We start from the raw sequence: 19,791 nt of genomic DNA on the forward strand, positions 1-19,791 counted from the left end.
TTTTCACTCACAAACTGTCCAGGCTTGCCATGGTGAGCCTGGTGGATCAAACACTTGTCACTCACTGATTCCATACTATCATTTTCATCCATGTGGGCCTTTTTTTTCCTCCTTCCTTTTTTTCCAATTTGTCCAAAGAGCAAGCTGGTGCACATTCTTATAAACCTTTAATTAACAAGCTGAAAAGACATTTTTCTGGCAATGCCTGACCTTTAAGCACTTTGTATGAATTTATCGATACCAGCAGAAACAATAATTTAAAAGGTTATTTTATGAGTGCTGAATAGTTTATGGCAGCACTTTTGCCAAGATAAATGAGTTTCTTATTTCTACATTTACAGCTCTAAGCATTTTAATAAAAAAGGTCCATAAAAGTCAAAGATAACTCCAAATCTCTCCTCTATCTAAGTCTACTTGGGCTTTTCTGTTGACCCTCTGAAACACCTACAATGTGGAGGGAGCACTGAAATGTGCAGTGATGGGGGAAAGTGAAGAGCCAAGTTTCAGTTTGCCTTAGAATTGTTTTGATTTGATTGTATGTATTTAAGCCAGACTTACTATCTTTATACTGATATTTTTTTTTTTTCCTCCCAAATAAAACCAAATTCATCAGGTGTATTTCCTACAGTTTAATTCACTAAACTTTACATCCAGTAGCACTTACTATCCCAGGCAAGCATCTGGGAGATCACGACTCCTTGCTAACTTGTACTTCAAGCCCAAGCCCCAGCCCCAGCCCTGGACTGGACCAGTAACCTCAGCCACTGCATCGCCCATTGTAGGAGTTAATGGCTAATGAACACATGAGGCTGCAACACAAACCACTTCCCAATCCCTGTCATCAGTGACCCATACAGAGCAGACAGGTACCTGGCATGTCAGGGACACCTTTTTTGCTTGAACAATCCACACACGCCCTCGGACAGGAACCGCTGTATAGCTGACCTGCAATCTTAGGTGCTGGGTAAATGTCATCCAGTAGCATGCTCCGAAGGGTCACATTTTGAATTGCAAAAACAGGTGAAGAGATGCAAATGAAATAATCTTTTTCAGTGGTCAGTTTACGCACTGAGAAAATAGTAATAAGAATTAAAAAAAAAGAAAGCCAACCCAAAAGCCCCAAAACAGGAGGACACAGTTGCATGAAAAGCCAAAAAAGCACCTACTCCCATGTAACCAAAAGAAAATGAAAAATTTAGAAGATATTGCCAAGTGCAGTTAAAAAAGAAAACCACTTCTTGCCCTCAATTCTTCTATTAATACCCAACAGCATTATAACTATTTGCTATATTTTCTCCTGCTTTGCTTCTCCCACATTAAATCAACACCATCCCTAGATCAAGGTTCTCAAAGACAGCCAAGGGATAGAAGTGTGGGGATAGCGGCAAGTAGAAGACATAAAAAGTGAAACAAAAAATTATGGTATGGACCAAGAATAAGAATTCAAAGGATGAAGGCTAGAGATGGTTAGAGGATAAAAGGATGCTGAGGCAGAAGCAAGGATGAGATTTACATTGTCGATGCTCGGACTAAGGGCCATACATTCAGTTTCCTACTGTTATGTTCTGATTTCTTTAGTCAATGCCTGAATTTTTAAATCCATGACTTACACACATTTGTGATTTTAGTAAACTTCTGCATTTCAGCCCTGAATGAATACTCATATATAAATATATATCTACAGATATGTATCTCTACTTTACTGAAAGATATTTACATTTTACTCAGTTTGGGTAACGGCATTTGTCAGACCATTGCTATGTTTGCTTTGAATTACAAATTCCTTTCCCCTCTCATTTGGATGTACTAACAAACGCTTAAGGACCTGTTCCAACAAACTCATTGTTGAGTGTGGGTACATGGGCAGTTTAGCATTATATCACAAATGCAAAACTGTTAGGGGACACAACTCTCCTCCCGTTCCAGAATTATACCAGTACAGATAAAATCACCAAAGTCAATCACTGAAGAGAATCAGACTCAATGAGTAACAGAAGGTTAAAAAGCCACACAGTTTCAAAAGCCTTCCACTACAGCATGTTACCAAAATAAATACTTAACTCAGGAACATACGGGTTTGTTATATCTTAGCAGAACAGTTCAATTATTTGAGTTCAACTCACTGCATTGCTGTATTATTTTCAAACTATTTTATACTGACATCAATACTGCAGCACAAATATTGTGTTCTTACAATGTATTATAGAAACACTAATCTTTTTCTTTTTAAAGTACATATGCATCTCTCTAAGATCTAGGTCTTCTTCATGTTGCAAATAAGACACCTAAGCTATTAAAAAAAATGTTTTTGTCTGTTATGTGTTCAATATTGGCAACAACAGTTTTACAGAATGGATTTTTAATGTGGTAGTGACAGGGGAACAGATTGCTATGGCAACAGCAAAGATGAAAATTCTTAACCTGAATGGATCGTCACTGAAGTAATTGCAGGGTTTTTTTACCCATTCTACATCCATTTTACAACTTGAATGCTGCATTCAACCTTGAGCTTGCTTTATATAAATGCCAAGCACTATATGCAACCTCCAAGTTCATTTGACTTAAAACTTGCTGCACCTTACCTCAATAATCCAGGATAGTTGCTGTCCTCTGGCTAACCTAAACATCTGAATGCTATTATTTTTCCATATAGTCCACCAGTAAAAGCACCGTGTGCTTGGATATAACTTTGAGGCTCCTGCAAGACATCTACGCATACATATTTTTTCTTGCCTCTCGACTTAACTTCTATAAAAATCTGTGGAAATCATTCTTCATTTTCAAAATATAGTGAAATCACTGTGCACGGTATTTCTAAAAATCTGGTGGAATAATGGCCTATTTCAGTTTCACACTCAGATTGCATCCCAAAGAGACTGCACTTCAGACACATATGTTATATAAACATAATTTTAATTGGAACTTCATAGAAATTTCTCTCCCAGCTTTTAAAAGTGTTTGTTTTCCCCACTTCTTTTCTCTTTACTCAGAATTCATTAATCATGCTCTTGTATGTACATTTATTATTGTTATGAAGTAGACAATCAGAATCACAAGAAGTCCTGTTGCTTTTTTAAAATACCAGTACTTTTGAAACCACCCTTTCTTTGGGCACTAAAAATACCATTTAAACCAACCCTCATTATAGCCAATTAATGATGTCTCAAACTACATCATATGCTTTTGCACTGAAACGGCCTACAACTGCTCTCACTGCCCGTTACAAGGCCCAGTACCAGGGTAGCCAAATTCCACACTGCTTCGAAAACCATGGTGTGACCAAATTCTTAATTGCTGCTGAGGTATTCGTACTCATCCCTCTCAACACCACTCATCTGCAAGGAAACCCACAGTTGTATCAAAGCTCATGAGGGTTTCAGAGGAGTATAAGCAGAGATAAAGCAAAAAAATTTCTGCTTTTACCGTGGCTTTTAGGCTTTTCAGAGCTCCATCTAATTTATCTCTGCTTTTACCATGGCTCTCAGACTCTTCAGACCACTATCCCTACTTCTTGCCACTTGCACATTCCCATCTGGGTAAACTCAAGAATACAAACTCTGTTTGAACACACTGTGGGTATGTATTCTGGCAAAGGAAAAACATGATGAATAAAGTTCCTGAGTTTCCCTGGTTCAGAAATTCCACTGGTTACTCAGGCGGGAGACGAGATAGCTGTGCCAAACACCTGTTCCTAAACACAGCTTCCATCACATTATTTACTGGTTAGTATTTTTTTAAAGGCACCATTATTTTTATCAAAGGAAACAGCCAGGATTTTTCCACAGTCATTAGATCACACTCTAAATTTCTGAAAAGAAAAGAAAAAAAAAAGAAAAGAAAAAAAAGAAGAAAAAAAGTTTGGCTATGTGAACTGCATTAGCATGCACATACCTGTTCTGTGATTTGAAGCTTTATTCAGAAATTGTATTCGATTAATTAAGTCTCCACCTCCTGCACAGATTTGTATGGTCTCACTGAGTTGCAACAACACCACTCGGCAGCTGTGATCACACCTATAGTCTCTTGCTTAGCTGATTCATAAAAGATTTGCTGTTTAACTACTAAACTGTTCCAGGTTGATGTTGGTTTTAATGACTAATGTCTTCAAATTACTTATTCTCTGTTCACAGTCTGCCGAAATCTTTCTAAGTAAAGGGAAAAAGGCAGGCACAACATGTCGCACAAAGCAGTTTCTAGCCTCTCCCTCAAGTGAGTTCAAGCACGAGTGACAATCTTCAACAGAGCCCCGGCAGCTGCTAAAGTACTACTGCTCTACCCCATTACAGGACATGAGGATTAGGGTATGGAAAGAGAAGGCAGGGGGAGGAAAAATAAAGGAGGAAATGACCATCATTCCTTAGTGATTTAGGAATCCTCACCTATCAGAAATGGCCCATGCAGCCTATTAGCAGATACTGAAAAATTAAGATTATTTTCCATATCATTCTACCTTAGCACCCACAGGGCTCAGAGCTGCTTTTGCAGTTCTTGCTCTGAGTTTTATTATGCATTCTTCAGTTACTCTGAAGAACTGGAAAACATGAGGGAAGCAACAGCCTGAGACAATCTAATTGCTTACTGCCACACAGTCCCTTTTGTCAGGCCCTGAGCTAAGCTAATTCAGCTTGGTAACCAGGATGAAGAAAGTTTTCTGCTAGTTGAATTAGCTTAGGAAAGTATCCAACAAGCAACAGAATACAGGCAAGGGGAAAAGCAATGTTTCGGGGGGGGTGGGGGGTGGGGGGGTGGGGGTGGGTGTCACAAAGGCACAGGAAGAGAAAAATGGAATGATGGTTCCACCTTTTTGGAGAAAGGAAGCTATTAGATCAGTTCAGCTGTAATACCTGGATGTTGTTACTTAAAGTAACTTCCTTGAGCATAGAACTTGGGGAAGGAACATGAAGACTTTGCCTGAATTCCATATAAAGTGTGTATAAACATGACTGATCTTAAAAGTCTACTGTTAATATAATTAGTTAGAAAAAAAGAAGCAATAACTTTCCCAGGAAATGTTAATTTGAATGTGCAGAACATCCCACAAGCTTCCTTTATTTTTTTTTAGGCAGACTACTCAGCAATATTGAGCTACTTGCCCATCAACAAAACCCAGTGAAAAATACTGCTTTAGCACAGCATGGATGAATTACCATTGCTATTGAATTCTTAACTTCAGTATTCCACAGTTCTAGGATTGCAGCTGTGAAAAATCACTGCAGATGTTGCTACATAGGTGCCTCCTTCTAATTAAAAGAAAACACTGAAATACAGCAGCACCTTATTTAGTTTTGGAGGATGATAAACTCTACAGTATTCACTTAAAAATTTAATTGATTCTTTGATGATCCAAATACAAAGGATGATCTTTTATGTTGATTTGTTCAGACACTAACAGGATTTGGCAAATTTATGCTTATATAAACTAACTCATAAATATATACAAAAGATACATATATATACACTATATGTATGTGAATACACAAACACACATTTCATATTACACGTAATATATTTGCAGAGTTGCAAATATACCAAAGTGAGCACCAGTGTTTTCCTACAATGACAGAGCCAGGAAATTTTAATGTTAGTAAGAAGAAAATCTCTTCTTCCTGAGATGCTGCTTTAATATTAGTGCTAGCAGAACTAGCCTCATAAACACTAAAGTCAGCAAAGGTTGCTTTGTTTCTGAGCCTAGAAATTGTGTCTGTTCCTGGAGTGCAGAAATTATAAGAAGAAAAACAGGAAAAAATCAAACCATAACTCTCGTCTACTATCTAGCCCATGTGACTTTTTTTGGCTCCTACTTAGGTTGTTTCATCAAGTCAGTCCCAGATAAACCTGGGTACTGGGACATCTTCTAAGGTCCTAGGAGGCTGAGTTTCAGGAAAAAACCCAATGTGCCTGTGTCCAAGCTAAATCACCTTCTCAGCCCGCCCCCCACCCACCCCCCCTTAGCTGCTGTCAAGCCTTAAAGACATTAAAATCCCCATGTGCTTCAGATTTAACCATTAATATTCCCTGGACACCTGAAGGTTTGCTTCTTGGCAAGCCTGGAAACATCTCCTTTGAGGTGTCAACAACTCAGTACCTAGAACTGAATCCACAAACACGTGAAGGTATTACACGGTACAATGCTCAGCTCTTAGGTGCCTTACTGCAGTTCTTAATCAGGCATCCAAGTTTCCCTGTGTAGGGTATCCAAAGAGTATGACGGGGCACCTTGGGAAAAAATTTGCAAACCAGCACCCTAGGGCAGAAGATAGATGTCTAGGTAGATGCGTTCAGTAGGAGTATTTTACTGCGTTACTGACTCCAGGTCTTAGTACTTTACTCTGAAAGAGCAGACCTGCTCCGTTCCCACTGGGATTCACCAACCTGAGCCCCTCCTGGAGACTATGCTGTTCGACCACTTTCATTCAAAACACACTCCAAGAAAGCTGTGATTTCCTTTCTTCCTCCTTCCCATCTTTCCCTTCAAGCAGTTTCTCAGGAGTTCATCACCTACTCCAGAGAAGGAAGATTTCAGTTCATACACTCACACATGGCTCTGCAAGCCATTTAACTATTAGAACATACCTGGGAGAAAGACTCCTCTTTCAAGCTTTTCTGCTAAATTAGTCAGTGAGACACAAAAGAATGTGGTCTCGTGTCCCAGCGGTTAGGGAACGCTTGGGGGAAAAGCCAACCAACAATCCCAGCCAATGCTTTGGCCACCTTTCGTTCAACCCTGTTAACATGACAGGAGTTCTTACAGTGCTCCAGTGCAAACATTTTGGCACATAGGGAAAATGAGTAGTAGAAATAGAGGCATGTATGGATTTCACCTGGGTCCAGACTTGATAGATACTGAGCAAAGTTTAACTCCGGACAGCTAGGTGCACTTCAACACTGAAGGACTTCCAAAGATCTAGTCTAAATCTCTTTTGCTAGAAATAAAAAAAGTATGGAGAAAATATGTCCTATGTTTTCAGCTTGCATAATTTGCAAATTAGGCAGCACAACAATAAGGTCTTCATAAAGGCAGAACCATGAACCTCTATAAGTCTTAACTAAGTTCAATGAAGGTCTGTGCATGTATCCATATGGAGATCATTGCAGAGATCAGGACTTCAACCCGGTCATTCCCAGAGCTAAAAGGGGAAAAATTGTGGTGGGTTTTTTTGTGTTTTGTTTTGTGGTTTTTTTTTTAATTGGACAATGGTATTTTAAATGCAAAATAACTTCCAGGGAGATACAAAGAGAACTTTACTACCTGAAATTTCTATTAATTTTTTAGACTGACTGGCTTTTACTCAAACAGGGTTATTTATATCATGCCATTGATCCAAAAAGCAAAATGTTGGTATGGGATGCTACTCAGGTCTTCCAGTTATCTTCTACTTGCAGACATGAAAGTTCTGTATAGTCTACACCCTGACACTGTAAATTGAAAGAATATAAATATTAGGATGAACAGGTGATAAAGATATTGGGTTTTTTTAAAAATTAAAAGTTCCTTTTCAAAGAAAACGTAATAATAATCATCATAATCATTAATGGCATACTAAGCCTAGTGTATTGTCACAAGGAAAATGGTTAGAGACATGCTAGTGATGTAACCTTGTAGATTAACTCTGCTGGTATGAATCTAGCTTCCCTATTCTTGACTTCAGTGGAGATATTCCAAATTCACACTTAGGAAAATGCTCATAAAATTTGTTGAGTAATACTTTGTTACTACAAGACTTAGAAACTTAAACTTATTGAATGACATCATGTATATCAAGGCACAGGTTGATTCTGGTTCTATGTAATAACTTCTAAATTCAGAAACAATTTCTGGACTCAGGCTAGAGGAACCAGAGTTTGAGCTCATATTCCTCAAGACTTGAGGACAAAGTGTAAACACTCTGAGCCATCATAGTAGCAGTTCAAAGCCACTTACTCTGGCTTTAAAGCCCACATTAAGAACACAGATAAAGCAGAAACCTGAAGCTTTTTATCTTCTCACACTTATTAGGGCAGTTGGGCCTTTCTTTTCCAGCAATACTAACAAATGCAGTGTCTTAATTTCCTGTACAACAAGAAATGTTTAAAAGTGATACAAGTTGACAGAATATAGATTATTGGCTTGTATTTTGAAAAGACGAGTACAGGAGGAAATGAATAAAGTAATGTTTCACTCTGAAGAAAACATTGTGAAATCAGTGAATAGGGTGGTGGGATTTTATTAGAGCAAATGCTAGTTAATTACCACATACAGTTTTCTAAAATCATACCCTGTAGTATCCCTGCTAAATTTCTAGAATATTCTCATTACTATTATGCTAAAATAGCTGTCTTTTTAAAATATTTCAGTGTACTGATTCTTTAAAGAGAAATTAATATTACCTTAAACAAGGCTGACTTGTGTTTTTATTTTACACCCATAAGGACAGTAAACATTCAAGGTAAGACACCCTTAAATCATCATTATCACTTCAGCAAACTGCAGGAAACACAAAGTTACTTAAATCTTATCAAAGCTGTCATGCACTTTCTGGTATTACCTATTCAATCACTGCTAGTTCAGTGATCTTGTATGTAAAAATGAACTTATCTCCAATCCAGCCAGTCTCATTGTTTGATTCAGTGAGGGATGCAACAGTCAAATTGTTTGTAAATATCACAATCCATCACTATATGTGCAAATTTGATGACACAGTCACTGAACTGGGGTCTTAATAAAATCAAACACAAGAAACAGGTTAAAGAGAGGTCTATAATAAGGATCTCACTGAGAAAAAAACCCCAACAGTTATACCCATTAACTAAATGTCTTGTATAAAAGCACTGGGGACATGTTCTTGCTTTCACTAGTCAAATCTCCGAGGACAATATTTGGCCACAGAATTAGAATAATCAAAAAGATTAAGACACCAGCACAGAAAAGCAGGTAAATACAAACTCAGTTACAAGCACATGATTAATCTTACTGAAGACATGTGAATTATATACATGTTAAGCTCAGGGTTATGTTCAAGTGAAGGATAAACTTGAACCTGTTTTCTGAAATTATTGATATTTGAAGCCTGATTGCAAGATCAACAAAAAGAATTTTGGTTTGTCTTACCTTGCCTGGTACCTGGCTTATTTTAAAAGGGTCTATGTTTCAGTTTTCATAATGAAAAAAATCCAAGTCCAATGCAAGCCTTTCTACCCAGAGGGCAAAAAACGTGACTCAAGACTACAGCGCACCTTCTGCACAAGAATTATCTGCACTGAAGGAACATCAAGCCCAAGAGCGATTTACAAGCAGTCGAAGAAGAAACAGGCTCATGATAAATAAAAGTTAGTAACTAGTCTTTTCCCACCCATACACACATATATGAGTATCAAAAACACACGATATAGCTGTTAACAGGCATCCGCCAACACTCTGTCCTTGTCACTGATGGAAATTGAAATATATCTGTCTTGCCATTCAGCTATTCTCTAAATTTAGAGATGAACAAATTTGGTTAAATTTGGATCAGATCACTTTCTGACTCACATTATCCTGCAAGTTAGCAATCCTTCACACGTCACACAAAAAAGGCCACTGAATGTAATACATAATCTCTTACCCTTATGAGGCACTGCACACAGGCAAAGCAAGGAATACAAAAAATATATAATTAAACAACAGGAAACCCACACAAACAATTCTGGTATAAACAGCAGAACAGTGCTTAATGTGTTGAAATATGCATCCAGAGCGCCAACTCTTTAACTAGTGGAAACTCACAGAAGTCCATCATTTTGAGCACAACTCTCTAGATTCCTAGGCAGAGAGGGTCTGCCCTTCCGTATAGGAATATCTCCACAGACAGGGTTTTTTTTCCTCTCTCTCACATACACAAACACTTTTAATTGCTTATTGTGTAGCAATTTAACTTGAATTTTTATAAAACGGCTGCGATGTGAAGAAAAGATAACAACTAAACCCTAACATCAATAAGTGCTAATAAATATTAATATAACATAAGCACCAATTTTATTGCAATGTGAGACCAGTTTATTATCCACAGATGAAATCAAATTGCTGCCTTTATTACTGTCAGGAATGACTTCTAAGATATTTCTATTTACTACTTGAGTATTCATCAGCACTCTGTATTTACAGCATCTAGTCTCTCTCTCTCCCCCTCTCCCTCCTCGCCCCCCTTTATACATGAAATAATTTAAGAGCAGTATTTTCTGATACAGTTTTCCAATTAATTTAAATATAGACACAAATGCACATTATGAGATCAGTAGCAGACCAATTGCCAAATCCTGATACAGTTATAACACCAACAGGAAATCTTATCATGCTTGTATTTGCAATATGAACATTGAAAGAAGATAAATACAGAGTTTGCAGTCTGGTATCAAACACTCAAATTCCTGTAAATTATTCAACTACCTCACAAACTCCATGGATAATGAAAAAAACCCACCTTTTGACGATAAATAGAACTAAGACGTTTGGCGATATTCCAAAGTCTTTCATTTCCTACAGTGGTGCCTTTTATTAAAGTAACAGTACATGTAGAATAAGTGGATGTTTTTATGCATCCTGTAATTTAGAAAACCTAAGAGGTGATTTCCCCACCCCCAAAGTTGATCATCTTTCATTATTACAAGCTGCATTTCCAGTTTGAATCGCACAGGCCTCAAATTTTCTATCCATCCCCTTGCATTCTTTCTCCCCCATTTTAAATAGAACTAACTTGAAAATTCTGACATTTTAAGAATGCTCGCCTGGTAATTTCCATGAGGCACAGACAGCCTCCAATTACAATGAAATAGCTACAGTGTATTACCATTTTTAGAGCATTCTTTCATTTTCTGAAGTGAATCAAAGCTCTCCATGGGAGCTACTCTGATTAGCGTCAAAACAATAATGTGCTAAAAACTCTCAGCATCAGAACAAGGGACTCAGAACTTTGTTTACATGGATGATATATAAGCGTGTATAAAAATATCACGGAAACTTCCATATGGGGACCGCCTATATATTCCTACATTTTAAGACTTTCCTTATTAGGGAGTTAAAATAGCTCCCAAGAAAAGGCATGAAATTCAAGCAAATGCATTTCCCTCCTTTAACCTGGTCTCTTTTGTTTGGTTCTCTATACACAGTCCAATTAATTACTTCTGGCTACAAGGACCTAGATATACAAACAGGCGGAGAACTCCGTCCTTCTCCTGCAGTATCAGGAGTCATCGACAAAGCAAAAGTAGTTTTAGTTAATCTCCTTCCACTCGTGTTCCTTGGTAGAGACTCTTCCCAGACACTCGCAGGAGAAAAATCCATCCATAAACACTGAAGTAGCACATCCATAACTACATCCCACTTGACATGAACCTGCAGAGGGGACATTTAGTGACACAAAGGTTGCAGAGGACAGAACCACAGTACGGTCTCCAAAATTGGGACTTGCTATTTTTTCCTGGTCATTTAAGTTCTTGCAGTATGGTGTTTGTTTGCCATTCCCTACAGAAACAAATTTGGAAAGGTTGCTCTTAGATTCTTACAAGGAACCGTCAGTCAGCGTGAGACCACTTTTCCTTATCCTTTCCTGCTGAATACTCCACTGCCTTCACTGGAAATTTTGGCTATGTAAGGAATACCATGTTGGGCCTAATCAGGTTTTATTCAGTTCCTGAGAGTCTTTATTCAGTCTTTGATACCAGCGGGTGTTTGACCCTATCGTAGACCAAATGAAAATGCAGATTGAGAAAAGCAGAATCCACGCACTTTAGATGTATTGACCATATACATATGTCTGGGATATTTAAAAGGAAGCCATTTATAATCAGGAAGCATAAGTGCTTATTCTGAATCTGACATTTAAATATCCCATCAACAGCAACCAGCATTGCAAAATGGTTTAATTAACCTGAAAGGATGTAATTTTATGCTATTTAGCAAGAAATACAAATTTTAAAGTGCTTTTACGCAGTATATATCCAAAGTAGTAAGGTCAAATCCTGCTCTTAGCTACCCATATTTAAATATGGAGTAAATTCATGTACATCCCTTAATAAACCTGCAACTAAGATGGTGTAAATACAAGCAGAACCTGTCACACATACTCTATAATCCATTTCCTAAAATTACCATGCTCTTTATAACATTCTAATGGTAGAGTTAAAAGTTAGTAAAGCCCCAATGACAGAATGGATCACTGGATGGTGTGTAGGGCCGTGAATCCTTGGGGTTCCCCCTCTCCTTGTTTTTTTCTTTCTTATTATTTTTATTTTAATTTGGCTGAGCCACCTCTCCTCTTCTACATTTGCAAATATCTCCTGAAGATAACTTGCCTTAAAGCTATCAAAGGATGCTCCAGGGGACTGAATATGTGATATTGAATCCTTTGAGTTCCAAAACTAAAATAATCCAATATCTTTGTCCTACTCGTACTCACAGTGTGGCTGACAGCCTTCTGAAAGCCTGAGAGGTGTGGTCCACTGGACAAAATGTAGGACTGTGATGGATGAATCTGGGCTCTCTCCTGCTGTGTGACCCCAGAAGTCACTTCATCTCTCTGCACTCTGATTCCGCCACAAATTTGTCTTGCCTGCTTGCATTATATGCTCTTCAGCAGATGCTCCCTCCAACAGGTATGCCTTCCGTGTCTGCCATGGAGACCAAACAGGAAGGCTAATTTGAGTAGTTAATATGCTAATAAGACTCTGCCTCAACTCTCTGCTCTATAAGGGCATCTGTGTGTCCCCAGGCAAGGCACTTGGGCCCAGGTACCACAAGCAGAACTTCCAATGGGATTTAGGACAGGGAATACTTCAGAGAATCTCAGTCTTTACCTCTGCCTGTTGTAATCTCTGCAAAGTTCTTGATGCAAAATTCCCTATCTATGCTACTGTTCTTCACAGCAGCTCAGGTGGGATCCCAGAGAAGGATTTTTGCCCTCAGGATCTCTCCGCAGGTTCCTCTAACATTGCAGGACCATACTTCAGGATTCCTCTTTCTTCAATAACTCTGGTTTATGAACCCCATGGGCATGATGGCATAGGCAGTACCACAACCATCTCATCCTTGGTCCTGCCTGTTCAAAATCTTCCTGCCACAGGCTTTATGTGTACCTCTCTCCTGTATTGTTATTTCTAATAGAACACTTACCACACCAAGTTGCCCTCATAAACTGGCAGAAGCAGATAGCTCAGAGTGCTAACTTGGCACCGGCACTGGCCCCCATTTCACATTTGAGGAGATCATAAAAACCAGCACAATTTAGGGGAAGTCAGTATGAACTGTCACCCACACAGAGCAATCATAATTCTGTTCATCCAGGAGAGACATCCAGAAACCAGCACACTGCCAGATAAAATGAAGCCCAAGCAAATCCTCACCAAAACTCTTTAACATCTTGAAATTAATGAGTCATTGCTGATCAGCCTGTACCTGGAGAAAGATATAACTGGTGTGACAATAAGACCAGAAGCCGTGAACTCCAGAAAGGCAACTATTTTTTTGGTACGTTACAGACAGCCCGGTACATTTCTGATGCCAACAAGACTGCCAGACCTCCTGTAGATTGCCAAAATGACCATGGCAGTCATAATCCATAATGCAATGTCTTCCTTCTTCCCCTCCCCTAGACCTATGCAGAGCCTCTGGATCTTTCTTTTGCCCTCTTTGCTCACTAGTTCTCATTTCCACCTGCATCTTGGCACACTGAGATCAATGTGGATGCTGAAGATTGAGCAGCAGATCGAGAAGTAAGTATGAGGCAGATAGGTAAAGAGCTATGGGAAGAGCTAAAAGGGGCCGTAGCATGCTTCAAGGACTTGTGGGACAGTTCTTGTTCCCAAGGATCCAGGTGCAGCAATCTGAGGCATTCTCAAAACGACTGAAAAGGCCAGTAGTGTGGCTGCCAATACAGGGATCCTGCCTAACGCAACCCTTGGGAGCTTCCTGTGAAGAAGCGTAAATGGATCCTTTATTTCTCAGTTTTCCAACAGCAAAACGTGGAATAATACCATCTTAGTCATAGTAACTCCATATTGTGAGGATAAATTAACTATTGCCATGTACTCAGACACTGTGGTAACATGGATCATAGAAAAAAGCTATATATAGCCACATAACCAATACAGATAAATATATCTATAAATAAAACCTCTAAGTACTACGGCAATACAAATAATAAATAAAAGCCAAAAAGACTTAGTCATACACGCAGGTGGATTTCCAATTATGGAGGAAGCACTTTTACAGAGAGCAGAGTGGAGCACATTAAGTGGGATGGTGAAGAGAAAGGTAATAAATCACTCTACAAATAAATTATTCTGAAAAATGGCCATCACAGGCAGAGGTATGTTCTTAAACTTCTGGAATGCAGTTTTTTCTAGTAAATGGAATATACAGAGAGCAAAGAAGTATATACGAGCATCCTCCTACACGTATAAAAGCCACTTTTTCCTGGAAAAAAATGGATACGCATGTAGCCTGCTCAATCTAAACACGGATACAAGTACTTCTTTGAGCTGTGGAGTTAATGAAGCATTTGTGGAGAACAGTTTACTATCTTGCCAAGAATTTATAGCACTATAAATCCTCGTACTGTATTTTACTTTGAAATAACCTCCCTGTATAGACAAGACCAAGGCACAACAGCACATGTGCATGGGAAAGCTTGCCAAACTTTTCTCCAGCTGACCCAGGGAATACCCGTGTGGGAAGGAAAGCACGGAGAGGAGCAGGAGGCAGATTTTATGCTGTTGCTTGCGGAGTCCTGATGGACAGGGAGTCAGTGCCTTGCTAAGATGTTTTCCGAGAGCCACGTAGAGTAACGGGACAGAGCATTGCAGCAGGATCACAGACAAGAGACAGCTCTTTTATTACAGCAGTATCCAAATGTTCCTGCACCTAATATCTACTTTGCACTTCGGAAGCCTCTGGGACTTACAGTAGATGAACAGTGCACACAGAGCACACGACAGGTATATACAGACAAGACTGCTTATGTTGACAAAGCGAGAGCCGGTTCTGGCAGCACTCTCATGCCAGGGTCACGGGTAAGTTTAAAGCCAGCAATGCTGGCCTGCGCAGAGATAGCTAAGCTAGCTGCAGACAACATCTCCCTGGAACTAAAGAAGTGGAGCTGCCTGAGAGGCAAAGGTTACCTTGAGCAGTACCCAGCGTACTGCCTCCAGGACACCGACTACCTCTGCAGAGCCACTCCGTGCCACGTTTCTGTGGAGCAACTTTGTGCGTCTGTATCATGGTGCTTCGTGGCCCCGTGCAGATATGCCCTTCCAGTGCTTTTTTCTTTCACTGCAGCTCCTGAAAAGCAGCCAAGTGGTCTGACAGCTGTATTCCCCCCTCTTTGCCTGTTCTCCCACTAGCTGGCTCATCCAACTGTCTTTCAAATGGCCAAAAGGCTTTCTGCTTTCCCCAAACTAGGTTCTGGGATGCCTGCTGGCCCTCGGTTTTGCTATTTAGAAGAGAATGAGGAGGCAGCAGAGGGGCATTTTCTTTACCCGGTACATTGTTCCAGCACAGCAGATGGGACTTTGTCCTTCAGCAAAGCAACCTCAGATCCTGCTTTCAGTCAGGAAATGGTGGCTAGGATAGGAAATAGCAAATAACACATAAATACAACAAAAAATATAATTTGAGAGGTTTATATTAAAATCTCTTTATACCAAGAGTACTTTGTAGGTACAGGCATGCTGACAGCCTACAACTATCCAGTAGCTCTAGGGCATTCTCTATACAGAATAGCAATAGCTATTCTCTGAAGGCAAAGCATTCCTAGCATGTATGTGGCGTATGCCAGCAAAATTCAGCTTATGCCAGCAAAATTCTGCTTTTGCCAACATAACTTGCTTCAGTTCATCCAAATGAAGCTCTAAGCTTCATTTTACTAAGTGGGAGAAAGAACTATACTCATGACATCCCTGCACATACACTTTCATCAATGCAGCTCCATCAGTCATGTCTTCATATACTGGGCTGACACTGAAAGGCTGCCAAGGAATAGTGTAGACCTAGCACTAGTTTCTGGAGGTCACAATTTCCAACACTTACAGATTTCAATCATTGTTAATATCACAATGTTTCTGGCTTCTGATAAAAGATGTGATAAATATCTAAACAATCCTCCAGTATCTGTTATGCACATATTTATTTAGATACTTTCTTCAATGCAGATATGCAGATATGGCTTCCATTGGAGTCAACAACGAAAATCACTTTAAAAATCTGCTGGGTAAACAACAGCCTAAAATGAAAGTGCTGACACGCAGCTACCCAAACGAAAATTCTGTAACAAACTTACATTTAATCCTATCTATATTTGAAAGTTCTGTATTTAGATTATAGCGTTTGATGCCCTATTTTTTCTGCTGAGTTTCATTTACCGTTTCATTCTTCCTGCTAGATACCACTTGAGATGACCGTATGCGCATCCTGATCCCCTTAAATGCTTTTGAGCAGAAACCACTGTTCAGAAACTCATAACATTACATTTCATGCCCTTGCCCTTTCCCTCATTTTCCAGATGCAGAGGAGTAGGCTACACTACACCAGTAATCTCATTTGCTACTATCAGCTTGCCACCTTAACCCAGTTTGCAGAAGGTTGTCATTATCCTCCATCTCACAAACTCCATACATTTCAGCAGGAAAAAAAACCACTTTTCTGAGCAATAACAATGCCACAAAAAAAAAGAAGAGAAAGTAAATGCTTATTAATAAATGTCAACAATGAAATTTCCCTCCAACACTACAGTGCTAGCAGCTGAGGTATTTCTGCTATTGATTTGTAATCACCACTCCGGGAACAATCAAGAATACTCAGCATGAAGCAAGAATAGATTTATTTTTTTTTTCCATTGGACCAGAAAAAGAAACCTTGCAAAACAAATTTAATTTGGGTAGAGGAGTGTTAATTAACATGCAATCCAGCACTAAGCTTCCTGACAGCTTAGAACCAAAGGTCAGCTTGCATTTTTTTACATTTACAATTCAATATTTCTAATTGTTTTTATCCATGCCTGCTGACTATTCTCAAAAGATGAAACCACTATAGTCCTCTGCTTCAGAAACTTGCCATTGGTCAGCAGCTTCTTCCATAAATTACTAACATAATCAGAGATACTAAATCACAAAACCGTAGCTGTCGAAAACTTGCACTGTGAAGACGTTTCTAAAGAAAAACACTGGACCTCTTCCTCTAGCAAAACCAAGGGAAAGCCAAATGCTGGACAATGCTCCCATGCTATTCTAATAACAGCAAGCTTCTGCTTAAAACGAAGCTGTTCTTTGCGAGAAAAGTTGTAATGCCAGGGCAAATGCTGTTTCAAGTTTGAGACCGTAGAACAGAAACATGTGCATGAGCATCAGGGCTTTGCTCCAGCAGGTTGCAACACACCGCTGACTGCGGCACGTCTGGCGATGGGGAAGGTGAAGTGGGACCTGTTTGCCCTTTTGAAAAGTTAAAATGGGAAGGACCATGGATAATGTAACAGCACGCCAGCTTACCGGGTTAGAAAGTCTTTTCCTCTAGCAACACTTGCAGAAGTTACAAGTTTGCAGCCAACTGTTCTAACCAGCACTGTTCTTCAGCACCTGTGACTGTTATTTCACTATTCAGGCTAAATACATTAAATATTATTTCAAGCTTCTTCCTTCACTGTTTTGATTCTTTTCTTCTTATGGCTCCTGATAGTGACAGTAAAAGATAGTCCTTCACAAAATGATAGACCACTGAAATACTGAAACTTTTATCTTTTATATATTATCATTTATATAGTTATTTTCCAGGATTCTAAGAAAAATCTACTGGGATAGCTTCACGTATCTTTTCAATAAAGCATAAATAACACTTTCAACAAAGGAAATTACCCAGCATGAATACAGAACGGAGATTCAAAATCGGATTCCCTGCACAGCTGCTTTAGCATAACCACTAAAACAATGCCGGTTCTCCAGAAAAAGTGACGGGACGATTTGGTTCCCAAAGCGGTTGATGTGCTTTCCATTTGTTAGCAGATGCAGTAGGTGACACGTGTTCCCTGTCCAGTGTTTAGGAAGGGGCTTCCTGGGTATTAAAAAGCCTCACGCGTTCCAACACCACCTCGATTTACAAATGTCTTCAGGTATCGTTTGCCTATTGCCCGTATCCATATCGTGTTAGAGATTCGTATCCTGAGCTTGTGAAGGGGAACTAAGGCACCAAGACCCCAGACTACCACAGCCTCTATGTGCAGAAAGGAGAAAAGAAATCCACACTTCCAACGCTAGCAATAATAGTTTACATCCTCTTCTCCAAAGTTTTGGGAAGGCTTTGTCACTTTCTTCACGCATTAACTTCATCAGCATCATTTCCCTCTACCGACACGCACCATGACTGGAGCAAGAACGTCTTTTGTGGCTGTTAACGGACGGCACGAAACGATGAGTCCGGCAAACAGCACCCCTTCCTCTTCTGCCCTCCTTTCGCTACCTCAGTCCACGTATTTCCTATTTAGAGTACCGCGAACGCGAGCATTGAACCCACACACAGATACGCGCCCGGACCTGGAAGCAGGAGCCTGCCAGCTCCCGTACAGGTCGCGCTTTTGCTCCCTCTGCCTAAGGGAGAGAAGGCACCGGCCCCACACCACGGCTACCTGGCGGCGCAGCCAGGAGCCCCTCCGCCCCTGCAGGCGGCACCTGAGCTCACCAGGCGGCAGCCGACGGTTTCTGTACGTGTACCTCGCCAGTTTTAAGACCCCGCTCCTTCCGCAGAAGAGTAGCGGCAGAAGGTGGGCAACCGGGGGCAAGCGACAGGAGGCGGCCGCCCGCCCGCCCTCGGCTCAGCGCAGCTCTCCTCCACCGGGGCCCGCGTTGACCCGCCTGTCCCCCCCACCCCTCCGCACCTCCTCTGTCCCGGGCAGGGCTGGGGAGCCCGTGTCTGTGTGTGTGTCTGTGTGTGTGTGCCTGTGTGTGTGTGTCCCGGGGAAGGGGGCGGGCAGCCCCCCACCCTGGCTGCGGGGCGGAGGGTTCCGGTAGCACCACCGGGAGAAGCCCCTCTCCCCGCTCCGGGGCGGCGGGGCCGCTCCCCGAACCCCGAGGGCGCTCGCAGGGGGCGGGCGGGCGGCTCTCCCTCCACCCCTTCCCCAGCTCCGCCAGCGGCCGGCCCCGCCCCCCCGCCGCGCAGGGCCCCGCCCCCCGCCCGCCCGCCCGGCGTTACCTGGGCGTTGGAGCCGAGCTCGGGCGGGCGGCGGGTGCCGAGCGGCTTGGCCGTGGTCTGCAGGTTGATGGGGCCGCTCTGCGGGGGCTCCACGCCCGCGGCGCTGCAGCCCAGCCCGCCGTTGAGGTGCGCCGTCACCATCGCGATGGGAGCCTTGGCCGGCAGGACGGAGATGGCCAGGCTCTGCCCGGGGCTGCCGCTGGGGCTCCCCCCGCCGCCGCCGGGTGCCTTGAGGAGCGCCGGGACGCCGCCGGGTTTGGCGCTGCCGCTGGCGCCGCTGCCCACCAGCACGGCCGCGGGGCAGCTCCGCACCGCCAGCTTCTGCCGGGGGAGAGAAGGGGAGAGAGAAGCGGCATCGTCACCCGCCGGGCTGCAGCCGGACCCCGGCCCCCCGCCCCGATCCCCCGGCCCCCCGCCCTCCCCTGCTGCCGACGCGGATTTGGGTGTCTTGCCCCTTTCTGGTGTTTTTTTTTTTTTCTTAAATACGGTTTTCTTCTTGGAAAGGACAGCCGGGCGGGCAGGGGAAAGGCTGGGCTTCCCCTACGCGCTCGGGAACTCGTGGCTTCACTCGGAGGGGGGAGCGGGGGTTCAAGGTCTTTTTTGGTGCC

The 19,791-nt window shown here is 41.6% G+C and overlaps 1 protein-coding gene across 2 annotated transcripts in view; it reads right to left on the bottom strand.

The window, feature by feature from the left end:
• PHF21B (PHD finger protein 21B) overlaps positions 1 to 19,651 on the bottom strand; it is a 66,114-nt gene extending 46,463 nt beyond the window's left edge. For both annotated transcript variants that reach the window (XM_049822582.1, XM_049822581.1), the window contains exon 1: positions 19,184 to 19,651. In XM_049822582.1, coding sequence (XP_049678539.1) covers positions 19,184 to 19,324 — 141 coding nt within the window. In that variant the 5' untranslated portion in view covers positions 19,325 to 19,651. The remainder of the gene's footprint in view (positions 1 to 19,183) is intronic.
• Positions 19,652 to 19,791: the final 140 nt, after the last annotated feature.

This window comes from Accipiter gentilis, chromosome 18, assembly GCF_929443795.1.
Source record: "Accipiter gentilis chromosome 18, bAccGen1.1, whole genome shotgun sequence".
Lineage (NCBI taxonomy): Eukaryota > Metazoa > Chordata > Aves > Accipitriformes > Accipitridae > Astur > Astur gentilis.